The 17,129-nt window shown below is 38.6% G+C and overlaps 1 protein-coding gene across 1 annotated transcript in view; it reads left to right on the top strand.

Moving 5' to 3' along the window:
- Window positions 1-398: 398 nt before the first annotated feature.
- The window catches only part of LOC118828042 (cytochrome P450 2C23-like), a 42,246-nt gene continuing 25,515 nt past the window's right edge, over window positions 399-17,129 (top strand). Inside the window, exon 1 of the mRNA XM_036734429.1 lies at window positions 399-644. Within this exon, the coding sequence (XP_036590324.1) occupies window positions 414-644 (231 nt within the window). The 5' untranslated portion in view covers window positions 399-413. The remainder of the gene's footprint in view (window positions 645-17,129) is intronic.

Here is a 17,129-nt window from a genome sequence, read left to right as displayed (position 1 = left end):
AATTATGCCCATAGTAGCTTAGAAAATAAGAAGACAACACCTAAGCTCTTTAATATGAGGTCAAGTCTGTAGGATCTGACAGTCTGAAATCCACCACCACCTCCTCTCAGGTTGAATTTGGATATTTTCTTTCTCCTTACCTCAGTACACATCTACAGGCCAACAGAAAGTTGATTATTGACAGCCTGTGACCCCCTAAAAGAGGAGCTGGATATAGCCTTCCTTGTTTCAACTCTTCCAACATATTTTAGTGCAAGGTTATTGTTAGGGACAGATTCCAAAACCCCTTAATGGCCTCTTGATTGCTAAACTAATGAAAGTTAATGAAAAACTAATTCTGATTTCCTACAAGAACTACCTATTTATTGGCTGGGCATTCCCACCCCTTGTTTTCTACCAATGATTATAAAAGTATGGCAACTGATCTGGTACCTCTGAGAGCTGTAGGACCATCTTTCAGGGCAATGGATCCTTGGGGACTCACTTCTACTGCCCTATTGGCTTGTGTCCTTTTCCTGATCTTCATATCCCTATGGAACCAAGGATTCAAAAAGGGAAAGCTCCCACCTGGTCCCACTCCTCTTCCCTTTATTGGAAACATCCTGCAATTGGATTTCAAGAATATGACTAAAACATTCTCACAGGTACAGAACTGGATTTTGGGGTTTGGATCCTAGCTGCTTGGGCTGTGGGGTGGTGGTGACACAAAGGCTTTAAAAAATAACTGAATCAGGACTTGTGGTGATTTGGTTGTTCCTCATGGATGGGAAGGATCAAGGGCTCTGTGAGTGATATTCTATTAGCAATGATGTCAGACATACATGATTGTTTTGTCAAAACTTTGGCAGCAGATGAAATTCAACAATAGAATCAAATATTTACTTTTTGTAATTCGTGGTACTAGTCTCTGGGAATCAAAGACAAAAATAAACCAGTGAATTAATGAGAACTTCTTCAGTACCTACTGTGTGGGATGGATTTTACGAATCCAAAAATTAACAACAGAGGCGTCCCAAGGTGAAAGTAGAAAGGAAAATTTATTACGATCCCGGGAAAGGGCCACTCGGACACCGAAGGTCTCTCAGTGTCAGAGCGCACTGGACACAGAAAATTGGGGTGTTTATATAGGTCCCTAACCGCAATTCCCCCTCCCAACCTCCTTCCTCTCAGCTTGCAGACGTAAGCTTTGAGGGTACAATCTAGACGCGATAAATCTACCCAGGGACAATGGCAAGAAACAAACAGTATGGTTATTTTTACAAGCAGGAGACAGTCATAAACTTCCCACCATCCTTGTTTCATTCTACTATTAATCTCAAGGTAGTAAATCTGTCTTAAATGACAATGACGATTAAACAAACAGTTCGGTTATCGGTGACAGGCAGGAATTAGTTGTTAGTTACCTAATCCTGCACATCTATATTGCACCTGGCTTTTCGGCTTTCCATCCATTCTTCCCCAAACAGAGGTTCTCTTATCTTGGGGTCAATGTACAGGGGGTGAGTATCCTGTGTCTTATCCTTATCCTCAGAGAATTTTATGGTTGCTGACTTATTCACCTCAACCCTTCTTTCTTTCAGGCCTCTCGCCATTAGGTAAATACACAGGACCTGTTCTTAACCTCGGGGGCCTATGGTCACTGGCTAAGCTTGTGGAGGGGAAAATATCTAAGTAGAGAAATGGGACTCACTATCCTACTTATTTCTATTTATTTAATTTGTTCCCTTTTATGAGAGGTCTTCACTCGTCCCACACACTACTATGTGCCAGACACAGTGTCAACCACAGGAGAGTAACATACAGTGAATGAAGCAATCTAGCTTTGAAATGAAATAGTTCCTGTTCTCCAGGAGCTTATGTTCTACTAGAGGGAAACAATACCTTGGTAGATAAGTAATTGGAAGGTAATTATATTTCAGAGAAAACACTCATAATTGGGGGATTTGACACACTGATCCTTTAAAACTTTCATTTTGTGCTTTTATTTGGAAAAGAATGTAATCACTATGATTTTAACTCTGTTACAAAACAGATAAAACCTATACAAGTGGTTTTTCAAATTTTTCTTCTCTTCCTTCTTTCCTTATAATTCCACCATGCTTTAGTTTTATTCAATGTCCCCCAATTGGAGCAGACGTTTCTACCATGCCCTCAGATAATTCCAGTACCCCCCAGAGGCGGTATTACCCCCTTTGGAAACTTCTGCCCCTAGACCGTTGCCTCTCCTTTCAATGAGGAGCAATCACTATGGAGAAGGGACCCACTTTCCTCACCACTACCACTACCAATTACTGAACATTTGACACTGGCAGGTAGGTAAACATAAGAGTCCTGGGAGTGCCAGCCTAGCCCTGCAGAACACTCTTCCTACTTGTATCCAAACTGCTCCCAACATCAGCCCTTGAAGCAACCTACTGGCAGTTGCTTCTGAAGTGCTGAAGTGACAGATACTGAAAACTAGAAAATTCCCACCACCACAGTCCTGGGCACTTTCTAATGGTTCAGTATCAGAAAAGATATGTTTTTTTATCAGTGGAATTGACATTATACATGCTTTATTACCACCAGTTTTGTAAATTTGCCTTAAGAAGCACAAGGCCTTTCTTAGTAATACAGACATGAAATCTCTTCCTCTCTATCATGTCCACAATACTAAGCACATAAGAAGTACTTAAGAAATTATATTTTTGTTCATATTATTAAATTTTATGCTTTTATTAGTAGCAAACTAATACAGGGTTTTTCTTCAAATACATTAAGCAAGAAATATTGTAGTGACTTTGTTCTTTTAATACATATAAACCCCAAACAATGAATCATAGACTGTGTATTGAAAAGAACTTCAGAGGCTATCTAGCCCAACCTTCTCATTTTACAGATTGAGGAAAATAAGTCACAGAGAACCTAAGTGACATACCCAGGGTTACACTGCTAATAAGAGTCTGAGGCAGGAATCAAACCCATTTTACTGGGTATCAAGCCTCTGAAAACTAAGAAAAAACAAATGCCATGGTAGGTAAGCATAGTCTTTTTCCCTACAGTTTTTTTTTTTCCTTTATGTATGCATATGTATGTATTTTTGACTAACATCCTCCTCTGGCACTTCATTGTAATGAAAGCATTCATAGTGCTTAGCACAGTGCCTAGCATATAGTAGGTACTTAATAAAGGCAAATTGACTGACTTTGTCAGAGAGTTCAAGCTCCTGAAAGTCCTTCAGAGTTGAAATCTTTAAAGTACTGGCTCAACAATAGTTTATGAGTTTATTGTCTGATGACTGACTTAGTTGAATTCCAAGAGGCTCATCACCCTATGGCCACCAAGTGATGTATTTCTTTTTTTTTTTAATTTTCATATTTTATTATTTAATATTTTTAGTTTTCAACATTGATTTCCACAAGATTTTGAGTTACAAATTTTCTCCCCAATTCTAGCCTCCACCCACTCCAAGACAACATATATTCTGGTTGCTCCATTCCCCAGTAAGTTCTCCCTTCTGTCTCCCTCCCATCCCTTTTCTTTCCCAACCCTTACTTTCTTGTGGGGCAAGTTATATTTCTATACCACATTGTCCACACATTTTATTTACAGCTTTTATGTAAAAATAACATTTCTTTTGAACATCTGCTTTTGCAACTTTGAGTTTTAATTTTCTCCCCTCTTCCCTCCCCACCCACCCTCCCTAAGGAGGCAAGCAATTCAACATAGGCCACACATGTATCATTATGCAAAACACTTCCACAGTAGTCATGTTGTGAAAGACTGACTATATTTCCCTCCATCCTATCCTGTCCTGCTTTATACAATTTTCTCCCTTGACCCTATCCCTTTTCTTTAATTTCCTTTGGCAAGGAAAAAGCAAAGTTTATTAAGGATTTGCCATATTGGGTTATCTTAAGAAATCTCACCATTTGTGATGCTTGTTTTCACAAGCAGGCTAGATTCAGTCAATTGAGCTAGGTTGAATCTGAGCACCTTCATGGAGGCAAGATGAGACTTGTGCATAGATAGAGTGTGGGGGGGATTGAGGTGTGGTCTAGTAGTCTGAGGTGACCAGAGGAAGGGTTTAGGGAGGGTCTTGAGAAAGAGTCTAAGGAGGATGTCAAGAGTCCAGGAAACAAAAGAATGGGATTTTGATAGGATTAAGGGTGGGAAGCAGCTAGGCTAGGTTAGGCAGAGATGTGGGCCTAGTGATAGGGCAAGGGTTGTGGCCTCAGGGAGGTTAGATCTAGTGGGAAGATTCAAAGAGAGTTCAAGGGGTTTCCCAGAGACTTTACCCTCATCATTCCACCCTCAAACAGATGGGACCCAAATTATTTTGGGGTCAGGGATGAAGGTCTCAGCTTCTGAAACTGCTTCCTGCTGACAAGGGGTGTATAACTTTCCCTGCCTCCATCAGTCCAGTTAAATGGGTACATAGTTTGAGCACTCATCTGGAAGTTGATAACTTGGAGCCTGGAGACAAACCTTCAGCCTCGATTTTGTGCAGGGATCAGTGAGAGAGGTGGAGAAAGTGGGAGCAATGCCAAACCCCAGGCTTTCCCCTTCTTCCACAGCTTAAGAACACTGGAGGACAGGGCACTGGAAAGGGGCTCTACTTTTCCAACCTAGGGGTCCATCCTTCCTCCAACGTCCCTCCTGGTCACATGCTGGGCACAATCCTGGAAGCATTGGTCCTGGGTGCTTTCTCTGGGGGGGGGGGGCACTAGAGGGGCATTCCTTGGACCAGTGACCCTCCTTGTGGCATCAAAATTAGGTTTTTTCACCACCCAAGTAGAGAGGCTTCCTCCAAGGGGGTGCTCTAGAGGAACACTCCTTGCGTCTTTTTCCTGGCCATGGCAGCAGCCAAGAATTGAGCATGTTCTCTGTCTCTAGCCCTTTCCCTGTGTTTTCTTTCCTCTACTGCAACCAGGTCTCTGTTGTTAAAGGCTCCAAAGGCCATCTCCAGTGATTGGGTTTGAGGCGTTTGGGGTCCCATTGCCAATTTCTTCAGTTTCCTCCTAATATGAGGGGCAGACTGATTAATGAAATACATGTTAAGGATTGTTGCACCTTCAACTGAATCATGTTCTAAATTTGTGTACTTCTGGGTTTCCCTTTTCTCCCTGAGTAATCTTCTTAATTTTTTGAAAATTTGTTTGCTTTTGAAATTCTGTTCTTAGGCCTTCTAACAGGAAAATTGCCATACTCTCTTTCCTCTATTCTCACTCTTTTGATACCGGGTCACTATTGAGAACAGCAGCAGTTCCTTGGGGGTATTTGTGTGGTCGTTGCTAGCCAGATGATCCCCAAATTTTGGCATGTTCCAAGATTCTCCTCTTCTCCTCAATGGTACAACAGGTAGAGAAATCACTCCAAGAAGGCTTGAATTGTAGGGACAAATCCTTAAAACCCTCAGTAAACTTAGTAGGGTCTTCTGAGTATCTCCTCAGTTTATCTTTAACCTGAATGAGATCTGAAATGGAGAATGGAATATGGACTCTAATTGTCCCACTGGGTGAGACAAGCACTTCCCTCAGGGGAAAAAGCCTTGAAGGCATTATGGGAACTGGAACCTGTGGAGAGAGATCTGCTGATTCGTATTAGACTGCAAGGCCAGGGGATCTGGCTTGCAAGGGAGAAGATCAGCTGGTACCTAAGAAGGGGTAGGTGTCACAAGGGGAACTACAGAAGATTCCTGAGGGGGCACCACCTAAGAGAGAGGGACTAGGGGAGAAGTTACTTCCATGGGGGCAGGGCTCAAGGCTGGAACATGAATAGGCATTGCCTGGGGGGTAGAGGCCATGGTGGTAGATACTGCAGGGTCTGAAATAGGGGAAGGCCAAGAGGCCAGAAACTGAGTAGGGGTTTATTCAGAGAAAGGGGTGACAGAGGGAGGCACCTCAACAAGACCCTTGGCTGGGACCTAAGCAGGGGTCACCAATGGGGGAGGAGCCATGGGAGGAGATGCAGCGTAGGAGTCTTGGACCACGAAGGGGGCAGGAAAAGAGAAGGGTTGGGCTAGAAGGAAAGGTAAGCAAAACAAAGGGAAAGAGGGAGTAGCCAAGGAAGGGGGAATACAGGAAACAAGGGTGCTTGGTTGGAGGTTGGGGAGCAGGAGGAGGGGCTGGGGCTGAAGCTTTGGGGGCCATAAGGAGGGGGTTATCCAAAATGTCCTGTTTACCCCCCATTGACCCTTTGTGGGGCAGCTCTAGATATGAGCATCTTACAATCTTTTCTGAGAGCAGGGTTCTGAGAGAGCTTGACGAAGGCCATTATGTAGGGAATTTCTTTCCATTTTTCTTCTCGGTGGCAGTATAACTCTACCTTCTAGTCTTGGCTGGAGAAGAACTTAAGATTAGCAGTATTACCCATCTCAGGAAACCAAAATGATGAGGTTTGAGGTTGAGGGATGCTCAAGAACCCAAATTCAAACATTCCAGGTCCTGCTGAATGAATTCGACTCAAGCCTTCTAAGCCAAGGAAAAAGACAAAGTTTATTAAGGATGTGCCATATTGGGTTGTCTTAAGAAATCCCACCATTTGTGACAATTGTTTTCACAAGCAGGCTAGATTCAGTCAACTGAGCTAGATTAAATCTGAGCTGACCACGTCCATTTTGAAAAATGTTTGCTTTTGATTACCTTGTCCCCCAATTTGCCCTACTTTCTGTCATGCCCCCTTTCCTATCTTCTTCCCCCTACTTTCCTGTGGGATAAGATACCCAGTTGAGTGTGCATGTTATTCGCTCCTTAAGACAAATCTTATAAGGGCAAGATTCACTTAATCCCCCTCACCTGCCCCCTCTTCCTTTCAAACAGAACTGCTTTTTCTTGCCACATTTATGTAAGACAATTTATACCATTTTATCTCTCCCTTTCTCCCTCTCTCAATATATTCCTCTCTCACCCCTTAATTTTATTTTTAGATATCATCCCTTCATTTTCAATGTGCCCTGTGCCCTCTGTCTATATATGTATATATGTATGTATGTATGTATATGTATATTCCCTTCAACCACCCTAATACTGAGAAAGGTCTCATGAATTACACACATTATCTTTCCATGAAGGAATGTAAACAAAACAGTTCAACTTTAGTAAGTCCCTTATGATTTCTCTTTCTTGTTTAACTTTTCATGCTTCTCTTGATTCTTTTATTTGAAAGTCAAATTTTCTATTCAGCACCTGGTCTTTTCCTTAAGAAAGCTTCAAAGTCCTCTATTTTATTGAAACTCCATGTTTTGCCTTGGAGCACTATAATCAGTTGCTCTGGGTAGGTGATTCTTGGTTTTAATCCTAGCTCCATTGACCTCCAGAATATCATATTCCAACCCCTTATATCTGTTATGTAGAATCTCCTAGCTCTTGCGTTATCCTGATTGTGTTTTCACAATACTTGAATTGTTTCTTTTTGGCTGCTTGCGAAATTTTCACCCTGATCTGGAAACTCTGGAATTTTGTAACAGCGTTCCTAGGAGTTTTCTTTTTGGGATCTTTTTCAAGAGGCAACTGATGGTTTCTTTCAACTTCTTTTTTTACCCTCTGGTTCTAGAATATCAGGGAAGTTTTCCTTGATAATTTCTTAAAACATTATGTCTAGACTCTTTTTTGATTATGACTTTCAGATAGTTCAATAATTTTTAAGTTATCTCTCCTCTATCTATTCTCCAGGTCAGTGGTTTTTCTAATGAGATATTTCACATTGTCTTCTATTTTTTCATTCCTTTGTTTTTGTTTAATAATTTCTTGATTTCTCATAAAGTCACTAGCTTCTACTTGCTCCAATCTAATTTTAAGGCAGTATTTTCTTCAGTTGTCTTTTGGACCTCCTTTTCCATTTGGCTAATTCTGCTTTTCAAGGCATTCTTCTCCTCATTCACTGGTGGAGGTCTTTTGCCATTTTGGTTAGTGTATTTTTCAAGGTGTTATTTTCTTCAGTATTTTTTAGGTCTCTTTTAGCCAGTGGTTGACTTGTTTTTCATGCATTTCTTGCATCACTCTCATTTCTTCTTCCAATTTTTCCTCTACTTCTTTTACTTGCTTTTCCAAATTTTGAGCTATTCCATGGCCTGAGACCAGTTCATGTTTTACTTGCAGGCTTTTGATGTAGGCTCTTTGACTTTGTTGGCTTTTTCTGGCAGTATGTTTTGATCCTTGTCACCAAAAAAAAGATTCTATAATCTGAGTCAGTTTTGCTGCCTGTTCATGTTCCCAACCAACTACTTGATCCTTGAGTTTTTTTCAGCGTACGATTGCTTGTAGAGTAGAAAGTATTTTGTCCCGAGGTTTTGGGGCTGTGTTGCTGCTTTCAGAGCAACTTCTCCTCCACTGGCACCACAAGTTCAGACATACCTGTGTTCCTCCTCCCCCAAGAACCACCACCCAGGACCATGAAGAAGATCCAAGTAGGGCAAAGCAAGAGAAACCTGGTCTGTGCCAGCAAAGCCCTTCCTACACTCCTGCTGTGATTTGCCAATTGATTCCTCCTGAGTGGGCCTGGGCCCAGAAGCAACCACAGCTTCCTGCTGCTGCTGTTGCACCAGGTTCACCTCCAACATCCCTCAGGCTGGGACTTGACTGCTTTCACCCTGATCCAGTAGTTTTACCACTAACCTGTTCCATTGTCTTTGGCATTTGTGGGTTGAGAAGTCTGGTGACTGCTACAGCTCAGTGATGCATGGCTGTATGGCCTGCTCTGCCCCATCTCCTCAGAGCTTGGTTTGTCCTGGTGTGTTCCATGCTGGGCTGTCCTCTGCTCCCAGCATCATGGGATAGACCCTTCTCAGCAAACATCCAGGCTGTCCTGGGCTGCAGACCTGCTTCCCTCTGCTATTGTGTAGGTTCAGTAGATCTAGAATTTGTTTAGAGCCATTTTTATAGAAGTTTGAAGGTATTTGGGGGAGAGCTTAAGAGAGTCCCTGCTATCCAGCCACCATCTTAGCTCTGCCCTCTCCCCCCACCCAAGAAATAATATATATTTTTCCAATTCATTTTTTATTAAGATTTTTTATTTTTAGTTTAAAACACTCAGTTCCAAATGATCCTGAGTTCCAGATTTTCATCTCCCACTCCTCCCTCCCTCCCCAGTCTGATATATCTTGTACATATAACTTTTCTTCAAGTTGTGAAGAAGAATTATTACCAATTACTGCCAATTCTTTCATGAGAAAGAAGAAACAAAATGAAAAAAAAGAGAGAAAAAAAAAGGAGAGCAAACAGTTTGCCTCAATCTGCATTCAGTCTCCATAGATCTTTCTCTGGATGTAGATAGCTCTCTCCCTCCTGAGTCCTTTGGAGTTGTGTTTGAACCTTGTATATGCTGAGAAGAACTAAATCTATCAAGGTTAATCATTACATCTCCTAGTTGTACTCCACTCATTCAGCATTATATTGTGAAGGTTATTCCAGGTTATTATGAAGTGCATATCTTCCCCATTTGTTATAGCACAATAGTATTCCATTACCTTCATATACCACAACTTGTTCAGCCATTCCCCAATAGATGGGCATCCCCTTGATTTCCAATTCTTTGCTACTACAAAAAGAGCCACAATAAATATTTTTGTACATATGCATCCTTTTCCCACTTGTGTGATATCGTTGGGATACAACCCTAGAAGTGGTATTGCTGGGTCAAAGCATATGAACATTTTTATAGCCCTTTGGACATAGTTCCAACTTGCTCTCCTGAATGGCTGGATCAGTTCACAACTCTGCCAGCAATGTTACAGGGTTCCAATTTTGCAACACCCTCTCCTACAGTTATCATTTTCCTGTTTTGTCATTTTAGCCAATCTGACGGGAGATGTGGGACCTAAGAGTTGTTTTGATTTGCATTTCTCTAATCGGTAGTGATTTCGAGCATTTTTTCTTGTGCCTGTATATATATATCTTTAATTTCTTCCTCTGAAAACTGACTGTTCATATCCTTTCACCATTTCTCAATTGGGGAATGCCTTTCATTCCTATAAATTTGGCTCAGTTTCCTGTATATTGTACAGATGAGGCCTTTATTAGAGACGCTAGTTGTAAAGATTTTCTCCCAATTTTCTCCTTCCCTCCTAATCTTTGTTGCATTGGCTTTTTTATACAAAAACCTTTCAATTTAACATAATCAAAATTATCCATTTTGCATTTTGTAATGCTCTCTATCCCTTGTTGGGTCATGAATTCTTTACTTTTCCATAAATCTGATAAGTAAACTATTCCTTGCTCTCCCAAACTGCTTATAATAGCAGCCTTTATTACTAAATCATGAACCTATTTTGACTTTATTTTGGTATATGGTGTAAGATATTGGTCTATGCGTAGCTTCTGCCCTACCATTTTCCAAATTTCCCAGATGTTTTTGTGGAATAGTGAGTTCTTAGCCCAGAAGCTGGCCTCTTTGGGTTTATCAAAGAGTAGATTGCTATAGTCGTTGACTTTTCCCTCTTGTGTACCTATCCTATTCGACTGGTCCATGATTCTGTTTCTTAGCCAGTACCAGGTAGTTTTGATGACTGCTGCTTTATAGTACATTTTAATATGTGGTATGGCTAGGGCACCTTCCCTAGCATTACTTTTCATTAATACCCTAGATATTCTAGATGTCTTGTTCTTCCAGATGAATTTTGTTATTATTTTATCCAGATCTGTAAAAGAATTTTTTGGTAGTTCGATGGCTATGGCACTGAATAGATAGATTAATTTAGGCAAAATTGTCATTTTTATTATGTTAGCTTGGCCTAACCATGAGTAACTGATATATTTTTCCATTTCTTTAGATCTGACTTGATTCACGCAAAAAGTGTTTCATAATTATGTTCATATAGTCCCTGGGTTTGTCTTTGCAGATAGACCCACAAATATTTTACGGAATCTACAGGAATTCTGAATGGAATTTCTCTTCCTATCTCTTGCCATTGGACTTTGTTAGTAATGTGTAGGAATGCTGAGAATTTATGTGGGTTTTTTATATCCTGCAAATTTGCTAAATTTGTTTATTATTTCAAATATTTTTTTCTTGATTCTCTAAGATTCTCTAAGTATATCCTCATATCATTTGCAATAAGTGATAATTTAGCTTCCTCTTTGCCTATTCTAATTCCTTCAATTTCTCTTTCTTCTCTTATTGCTACAGCTAACATTTCTAGTACCAAATTGAACAATAGGGGTGATAATGGAAATCCTTGTTTTACCTCTGATCTTATTGGGAATGCATCTAGCTTATCCCCATTAAAAATAATGCTTGTTGATGGTTTTAGGTAGATGCTATTAATAATTTTAAGGAAGGTTCTATTTATTCCTATGTTTTCTAATGTTTTTAATAGGAATGGGTGTTGTATTTTGTCAAAGGCTTTCTCTGCATCTATTGAGATGATCATATGGTTTCTGCTAGTTTTGCTGTTGATGTGGTCAGTTATGCTAATGATTTTCCTAATATTAAAGCAGCCTTACATTCCTGGAATAAATCCAACCTGGTCATGGTGTATTATTATGGTGATAAGTTGCTGCAATCTTTTTGCTAATATTTTATTTAAAATTTTTGCATCAATATTCATGAGGGAAATGGGTCTATAATTTTCTTTCTCTGTTTTGACTTTTTTTGGTTTAGGTATTAGTACCATATTTGTGTCATAAAGAGAATTTGGTAGCTCTCCTTCTTCACCTATTTTCCCAAATAATCTCTAAAGTATAGGAATTAATTGTTCTTTGAATGTTTGATAAAATTCACATATAAAACCTTTTGCCCCTGGAGATTTTTTCCTAGGGATTTCATTGATGGCTTCCCAATTTCTTTTTCTGAGATGGGGTTACTAATGTATTTTACTTCCTCTTCTGTTAACCTGGGCAATTGATATTTTTGTCGATATCCGTCCATATCCCTCAGGATGTCACATTTATGGGCATACCATTGGGCAACCTAATTCCTAACTATTGTTTAAATTTCCTCTTCATTGCATGTGAATTCACCATTTTCATTTTTGATACTGGTAATCTGATTTTCTTCTTCCTTTTTTTTTAATCAAATTGACCAAATGTGTACCAATTTTATTGTTTTTTTTTTCATAAAACCAGATTTTTTGTTTTTTTATTAATTCAATAGTTTTCTTGGTTTCAATTTTATTAATTTCTCTTTTTTATATTCAGTATTTCTACTTTGGTATTTAATTGGGGATTTTCAACTTGTTCTTTTTTTAGCTTTTTGAGTTTCATACCCAATTCATTAATCTCCTTTTTCTCTATTTTATTAATGTAAGCATTTAGAGATATAAAACTTCCCCTAAGAACTGCTGTTGCTGCATCCCATAAGTTTTTGTATGTTGTCTCATTACTGTCATTCTCTTTAATGAAGTTATTAATTGTTTCTCTGATTTGTTCTTTGGGCAACTCATTCTTTAGAATTAGAATATTTAGTATCCACTGTACTACACAGCAGCAGTCATCAAAACTGCCTGGTACTGGTTAAGAAACAGGGGTATGGATCAGTGAAACAGGATAGGTACACAAGTAGGAGAAATCAACAAGTTTAGCAATCTACTCTTTGATAAACCCAAAGAGGCGAGCTTCTGGGCTAATTATTCACTATTTCACAAAAACTGTTGGGAAAATTGGAAAATGGTAGGGCAAAAACTGGGCATAGACCAATATCTTACACCATATACCAAAATAAAGTCAAAATGGGTTCATGATTTAGGAGTAAAAGCTGATACTATAAGTAATTTGGGAAAGCAAGGAATAGTTTACTTATCAGATTTATGGAAAAGTAAAGAATTCATGACCCAACAAGAGACAGAGAGCATTACAAAATGCAAAATGGATAATTTTGATTATGTCAAATTGAAATGTTTTTGCACAAAAAAAGCCAATGCAACAAAAATTAGGAGGGAAGCAGAAAATTGGGGGAAAATCTTTGCAACTAGTATCTCTGATAAAGGCCTCGTTTCTAACATATACAGGGAACTGAGCCAAATACATAGGAATACAAGCCATTCCCCAATTGAGAAATGGTCAAAGGATATGAACAGGCAGTTTTCAGAGGAAGAAATTAAAGTTATCTATAGGCATATGAAAAAATGCTCTGGATCACTACTGATTAGAGAAATGCAAATCAAAACAACTCTTAGATACCACATCTCTCCTGTCAGATTGGCTAAAATAACAAAACAGGAAAATGATAAATGCTGGAAAGGATGTGAGGAAATTGGAACATTGTTGCATTGCTGGCGGGGTTGTGAGCTGACCCAGCCATTTTGGAGAGCAGTTTGGAACTATGCCCAAAGGGCTATAGAAATGTTCATACCCTTTGACCCAGCAATACCACTTCTAGGGTTGTATCCCAAAGAAATCACACAAGCAGGAAAAGGACCCATATGTACAAGGATATTTATGGCAGCTCTTTTTGTGGTGGCCAAGAATTGGAAATTGGGGGCATGCCCGTCAATTGGGGAATGGCTGAATGGGCTGTGGTATATGAAGGTGATGGAATGCTGCTGTGCCATAAGAAATGGGGATGATGCAGACTTCGTAACAAGCTGGAAAAACCTACACGACATAATGCTGAGTGAGCGGAGCAGAGCCAGCAGAACGTTGTGCACAGCCACAGATATATGGATTCTGTGAGGACCCTGACAGAATTCGCTCTTCTCAGCAACACAAGGGGCAAGGACAACTCCAGGGGACTCACGATGGAGAATGCTATCTTCATCCAGAGAAAGAACTGTCAAGTTTGAATACAGAACGAGACGCACTACATGCTTGCCTTTTTTGCTTCTCTTTTCTTTTTGTTTTTGGGTTGTTTTTTTTTTTTTCTTTTTTGGTTCTGTTTCTTCTTTCTCATGATTCATTCCATTGGTCAAAATTCTTCTCCACAACTTGACTAGCACATAAATTAATTCAATGCGAAGTTATACATGACAGTTATATGAGCTTCCATGCCGTCTTGGGGAGGGAGGGGGGAGGGAGGGGAGAAAATCTGGAACTCAAAACTATGTAGAACCATGTGTGGTAAACTAAAAATAAATAAATAAATTTAAAAAAAGGAAATGAGAAAAAAAATATAGTCCACCTCCAGTCACCTTAACCAATTAGATCTGACTTCTGTTTGATAGATTATCTACTGTTCTGAAGGGTACATAAATTGTGAGTCCACCACCATGATTGTCTTTGGTCTAAGTGAGAAGGCTGAAAGATCATCCTTTATTAGTAACTTGCTGGCCTTATTAATAAAATGATTAAATTACCCAGATGCTATGTCACTCAAACCTTTCCCTCCCACATCTCCCACCACGCTGAAAAAGGAAAAAAAAAAAACCAAAATTCTTGTAACCAATATTCAGTCAAGCAAAATGAATTCCCATGTCCAAAAACATATTTTTCATTCTGCATATTGAGTCCTTCATCTCTTGGTCAGGAGGTAAAAAGCATTTTTTGTCATCAGTCCTCTGGAATCATGGTTGGTCATTGCATTGATCAAAGTTTTTAAGTCTTTCAAATTCCTTCATTTTTACTATGTTTTTGTTATTATATAAATTGTTTCTTTATTCCGCGCACTTCTTTATTTATCAATGCATAGAGTCCTATGTTTCTCTGAAACTTTTGTCATTTTTTATGTCATAGTGGTATTACCTTCATGTGCCATAGTTTGTTCAGCCATTCCCTAATGGATAGGTACTTCTTGATTTCTAATTTCTTGCCACCACAAAAAGAGCAGCAATAAATATTTTGTAACATAAAAAAAAGAATATTTAGTATCCAATTAATTTTTAGCTTATGTTTCTTTGCTACAAATAATTTTTATTGCATCATAATCTGAAAAGTATGCTTTGACTTCTTCTGCCATTCTGCACTTGATTGTGAGGTTTTTATGCCCTAGTACATGGTCAATTTTTGAGTATGTGCCATATACTGCTGAGAAAAAGTATGTTCCTTTTTATTCCCATTCAGTTTTCTTCAGAGGTCCATCATATCTGCCTTTTCTAAAATTCTCTTCACTTCCTTAACTTCTTTCATGTTTATTCTGAGGTTAGATCAATTAGGTTCAGTGAGGGGGAAGTTGACATCCCCCACTAATACAGTTTTGCTGTCTATTTGTTCCTGTAACTCCCTAAAGCTCTCCTCTAGGAATTTGCTTGCTGTATCACTTGGTGAATATAGGTTAAATAATGATATTACTTCATTGCTTATGGTACCTTTTAGTGGGATGTAGTCTCCTTCCTTATCTCTTTTAATTAAATCTATCTTTACTTTTGCTTTGTCTGAGATTAGCATTGCTACTCTTAATTTTTTTTTTACTTTAGCTGAAGCAGAGTATATTCTATTCCAGCCTTTTACCTTTACTCTGTGTGTATACCCCTATTTCAAATGTTTTTTTTTTGTTGTTGTTGTTGTAAACAGCAAATTGTAAGATTATGGTTTTTAATCCATTTTGCTTTCTCCTTCCGTGTTATGGGAGAGTTCATCTCATTCACATTCACAGTTGTGATTTCTATATGAGTGTTTTTCTCCATCCTATTTCCACCCTGTTCATGCTTTTATTTCTCCCTTTCCCCTTTTACTCCTCAAGAGACTTTTGCTTTTTACTACTGCCTTACTCAGTTTACCATCCCTCTTGATTCCCCTCCCTTATCTTACCATTTTCCACTTGCTACTTCTTCCCTCCTTTCTGAACACCCCCTCCCTTTTCCCCCTCTTTCCCCTCCTACTGCCTGTAGGAGAAGTTAGGTTTTTATTATTATCAGGGTAAGTTATTCACTTCTTGAGCCAGATCCAATGACAGTAAAGCTCAAATACTCCTCTTCTTCCTCCATTCTTTCCCTCTACTAAAATGTGTTTTTGTGCCTCTTCATTTGATGTAATTCACCCTTTTCTACTACCTCCTTACCTCTTCTCTCAGAAGCCTCCCTTTACATCTCTTAATTATGTTTTATCCTTATATCAGTTATTTTATACATACATTCACAGTCTATGTGTATCCCTTTCAACTGTCATAATCGCTGTAGTAGTCTCAAGATAGACATATATATATATATATACATATATGTATATGTATATATATATATATGTAACATACATATGATGATATGATCCTATATGAATATGTAAATAATTTCCCCTTATTGATTATTGAGGTTTGTGGGTATTTTTATCCATATTTTCCTTTTTATATCTCTCTTGAGTTTTGTATTTGGCGATCAAATTTTCCATTGAGTTCTGGCCTTTTCATCAGGATGTTCTGGAATTCCCTTATTCTGTTGAATGTCCATCTCCTTGCCTGAAAAATTATACTTAATTTTGCTGGTTTGTTGATGCTTGTTCATAGTCCCAGCTCCTTTGCCTTTCAGAATATCATATTGCAATTTCTCCTGTCATTTAAAGTAGAAGCTGAAAGATTTTGCATGATCCTGACTGTAGTTCCACGATATCTGAAATGTTTATTTTTGGCTGCTTGCCATATTTTCTCCTTGATTTTGTAATTCTGAAATTTGGCTATAATATTTCTTTGTGTTTTTAATTTGGGGTCTCTTTCAGTGGGTGATCGGTGGATTCTTGAAATGGCTATTTTCCCCTCTGGTTCTAGGACCTCTGGGAAGTTATCTTTGATAATTTCTTCAAAGATACTCTCAAGGCTCTTTTTTCATCATGGATTTCCGGTAGACCAATAATTCTTAAATTGTCTGTCCTGAATCTGTTTTCAAGTCAGTTGTTTTTCCTATCAGATATTTCACGTTTTTTTTCTGTCTTTTCTTTCTTTTCATTTTGTTTTACTACTTCTTGGTGCCTCATAGAGTCATTAACTACCAGCTGTTCAATTCTAATTTTTAATGACTTGCCATCTACATTTTGCTTTTGAGTCTCCTTTTCCAATTGGTTGATTGTACCTCTCAGGATGCCATTTTCTCTATTTAGATTCTGAATCTCCATAGACATTTCAACAATCTCATGTTTTAAGGACTTGATTTCATCAGTGTTTTTTTTTTTCATTTTTTCTTTTACCTCCCTAATTTCATTTTTAAAATCTTCCTTTAGCTCTTCCAGCAATGCTTTTTGGGCTTGAGACCAGTTCACACTACTTTTTGAGGTATCAGATGTGGTTATAGTGTCATTGCTATCCTCTTCCAAATTGGTATTTTGATGATGCCTGTCTCTATGAGAAGAATAAATGGT

This window comes from Trichosurus vulpecula, chromosome 8 (genome assembly GCF_011100635.1).
Source record: "Trichosurus vulpecula isolate mTriVul1 chromosome 8, mTriVul1.pri, whole genome shotgun sequence".
Classification (NCBI taxonomy): Eukaryota; Metazoa; Chordata; class Mammalia; order Diprotodontia; family Phalangeridae; genus Trichosurus; species Trichosurus vulpecula.
Note: the sequence above shows the minus strand (reverse complement) of the source record. Positions and strands in the feature narration are given on the sequence as shown.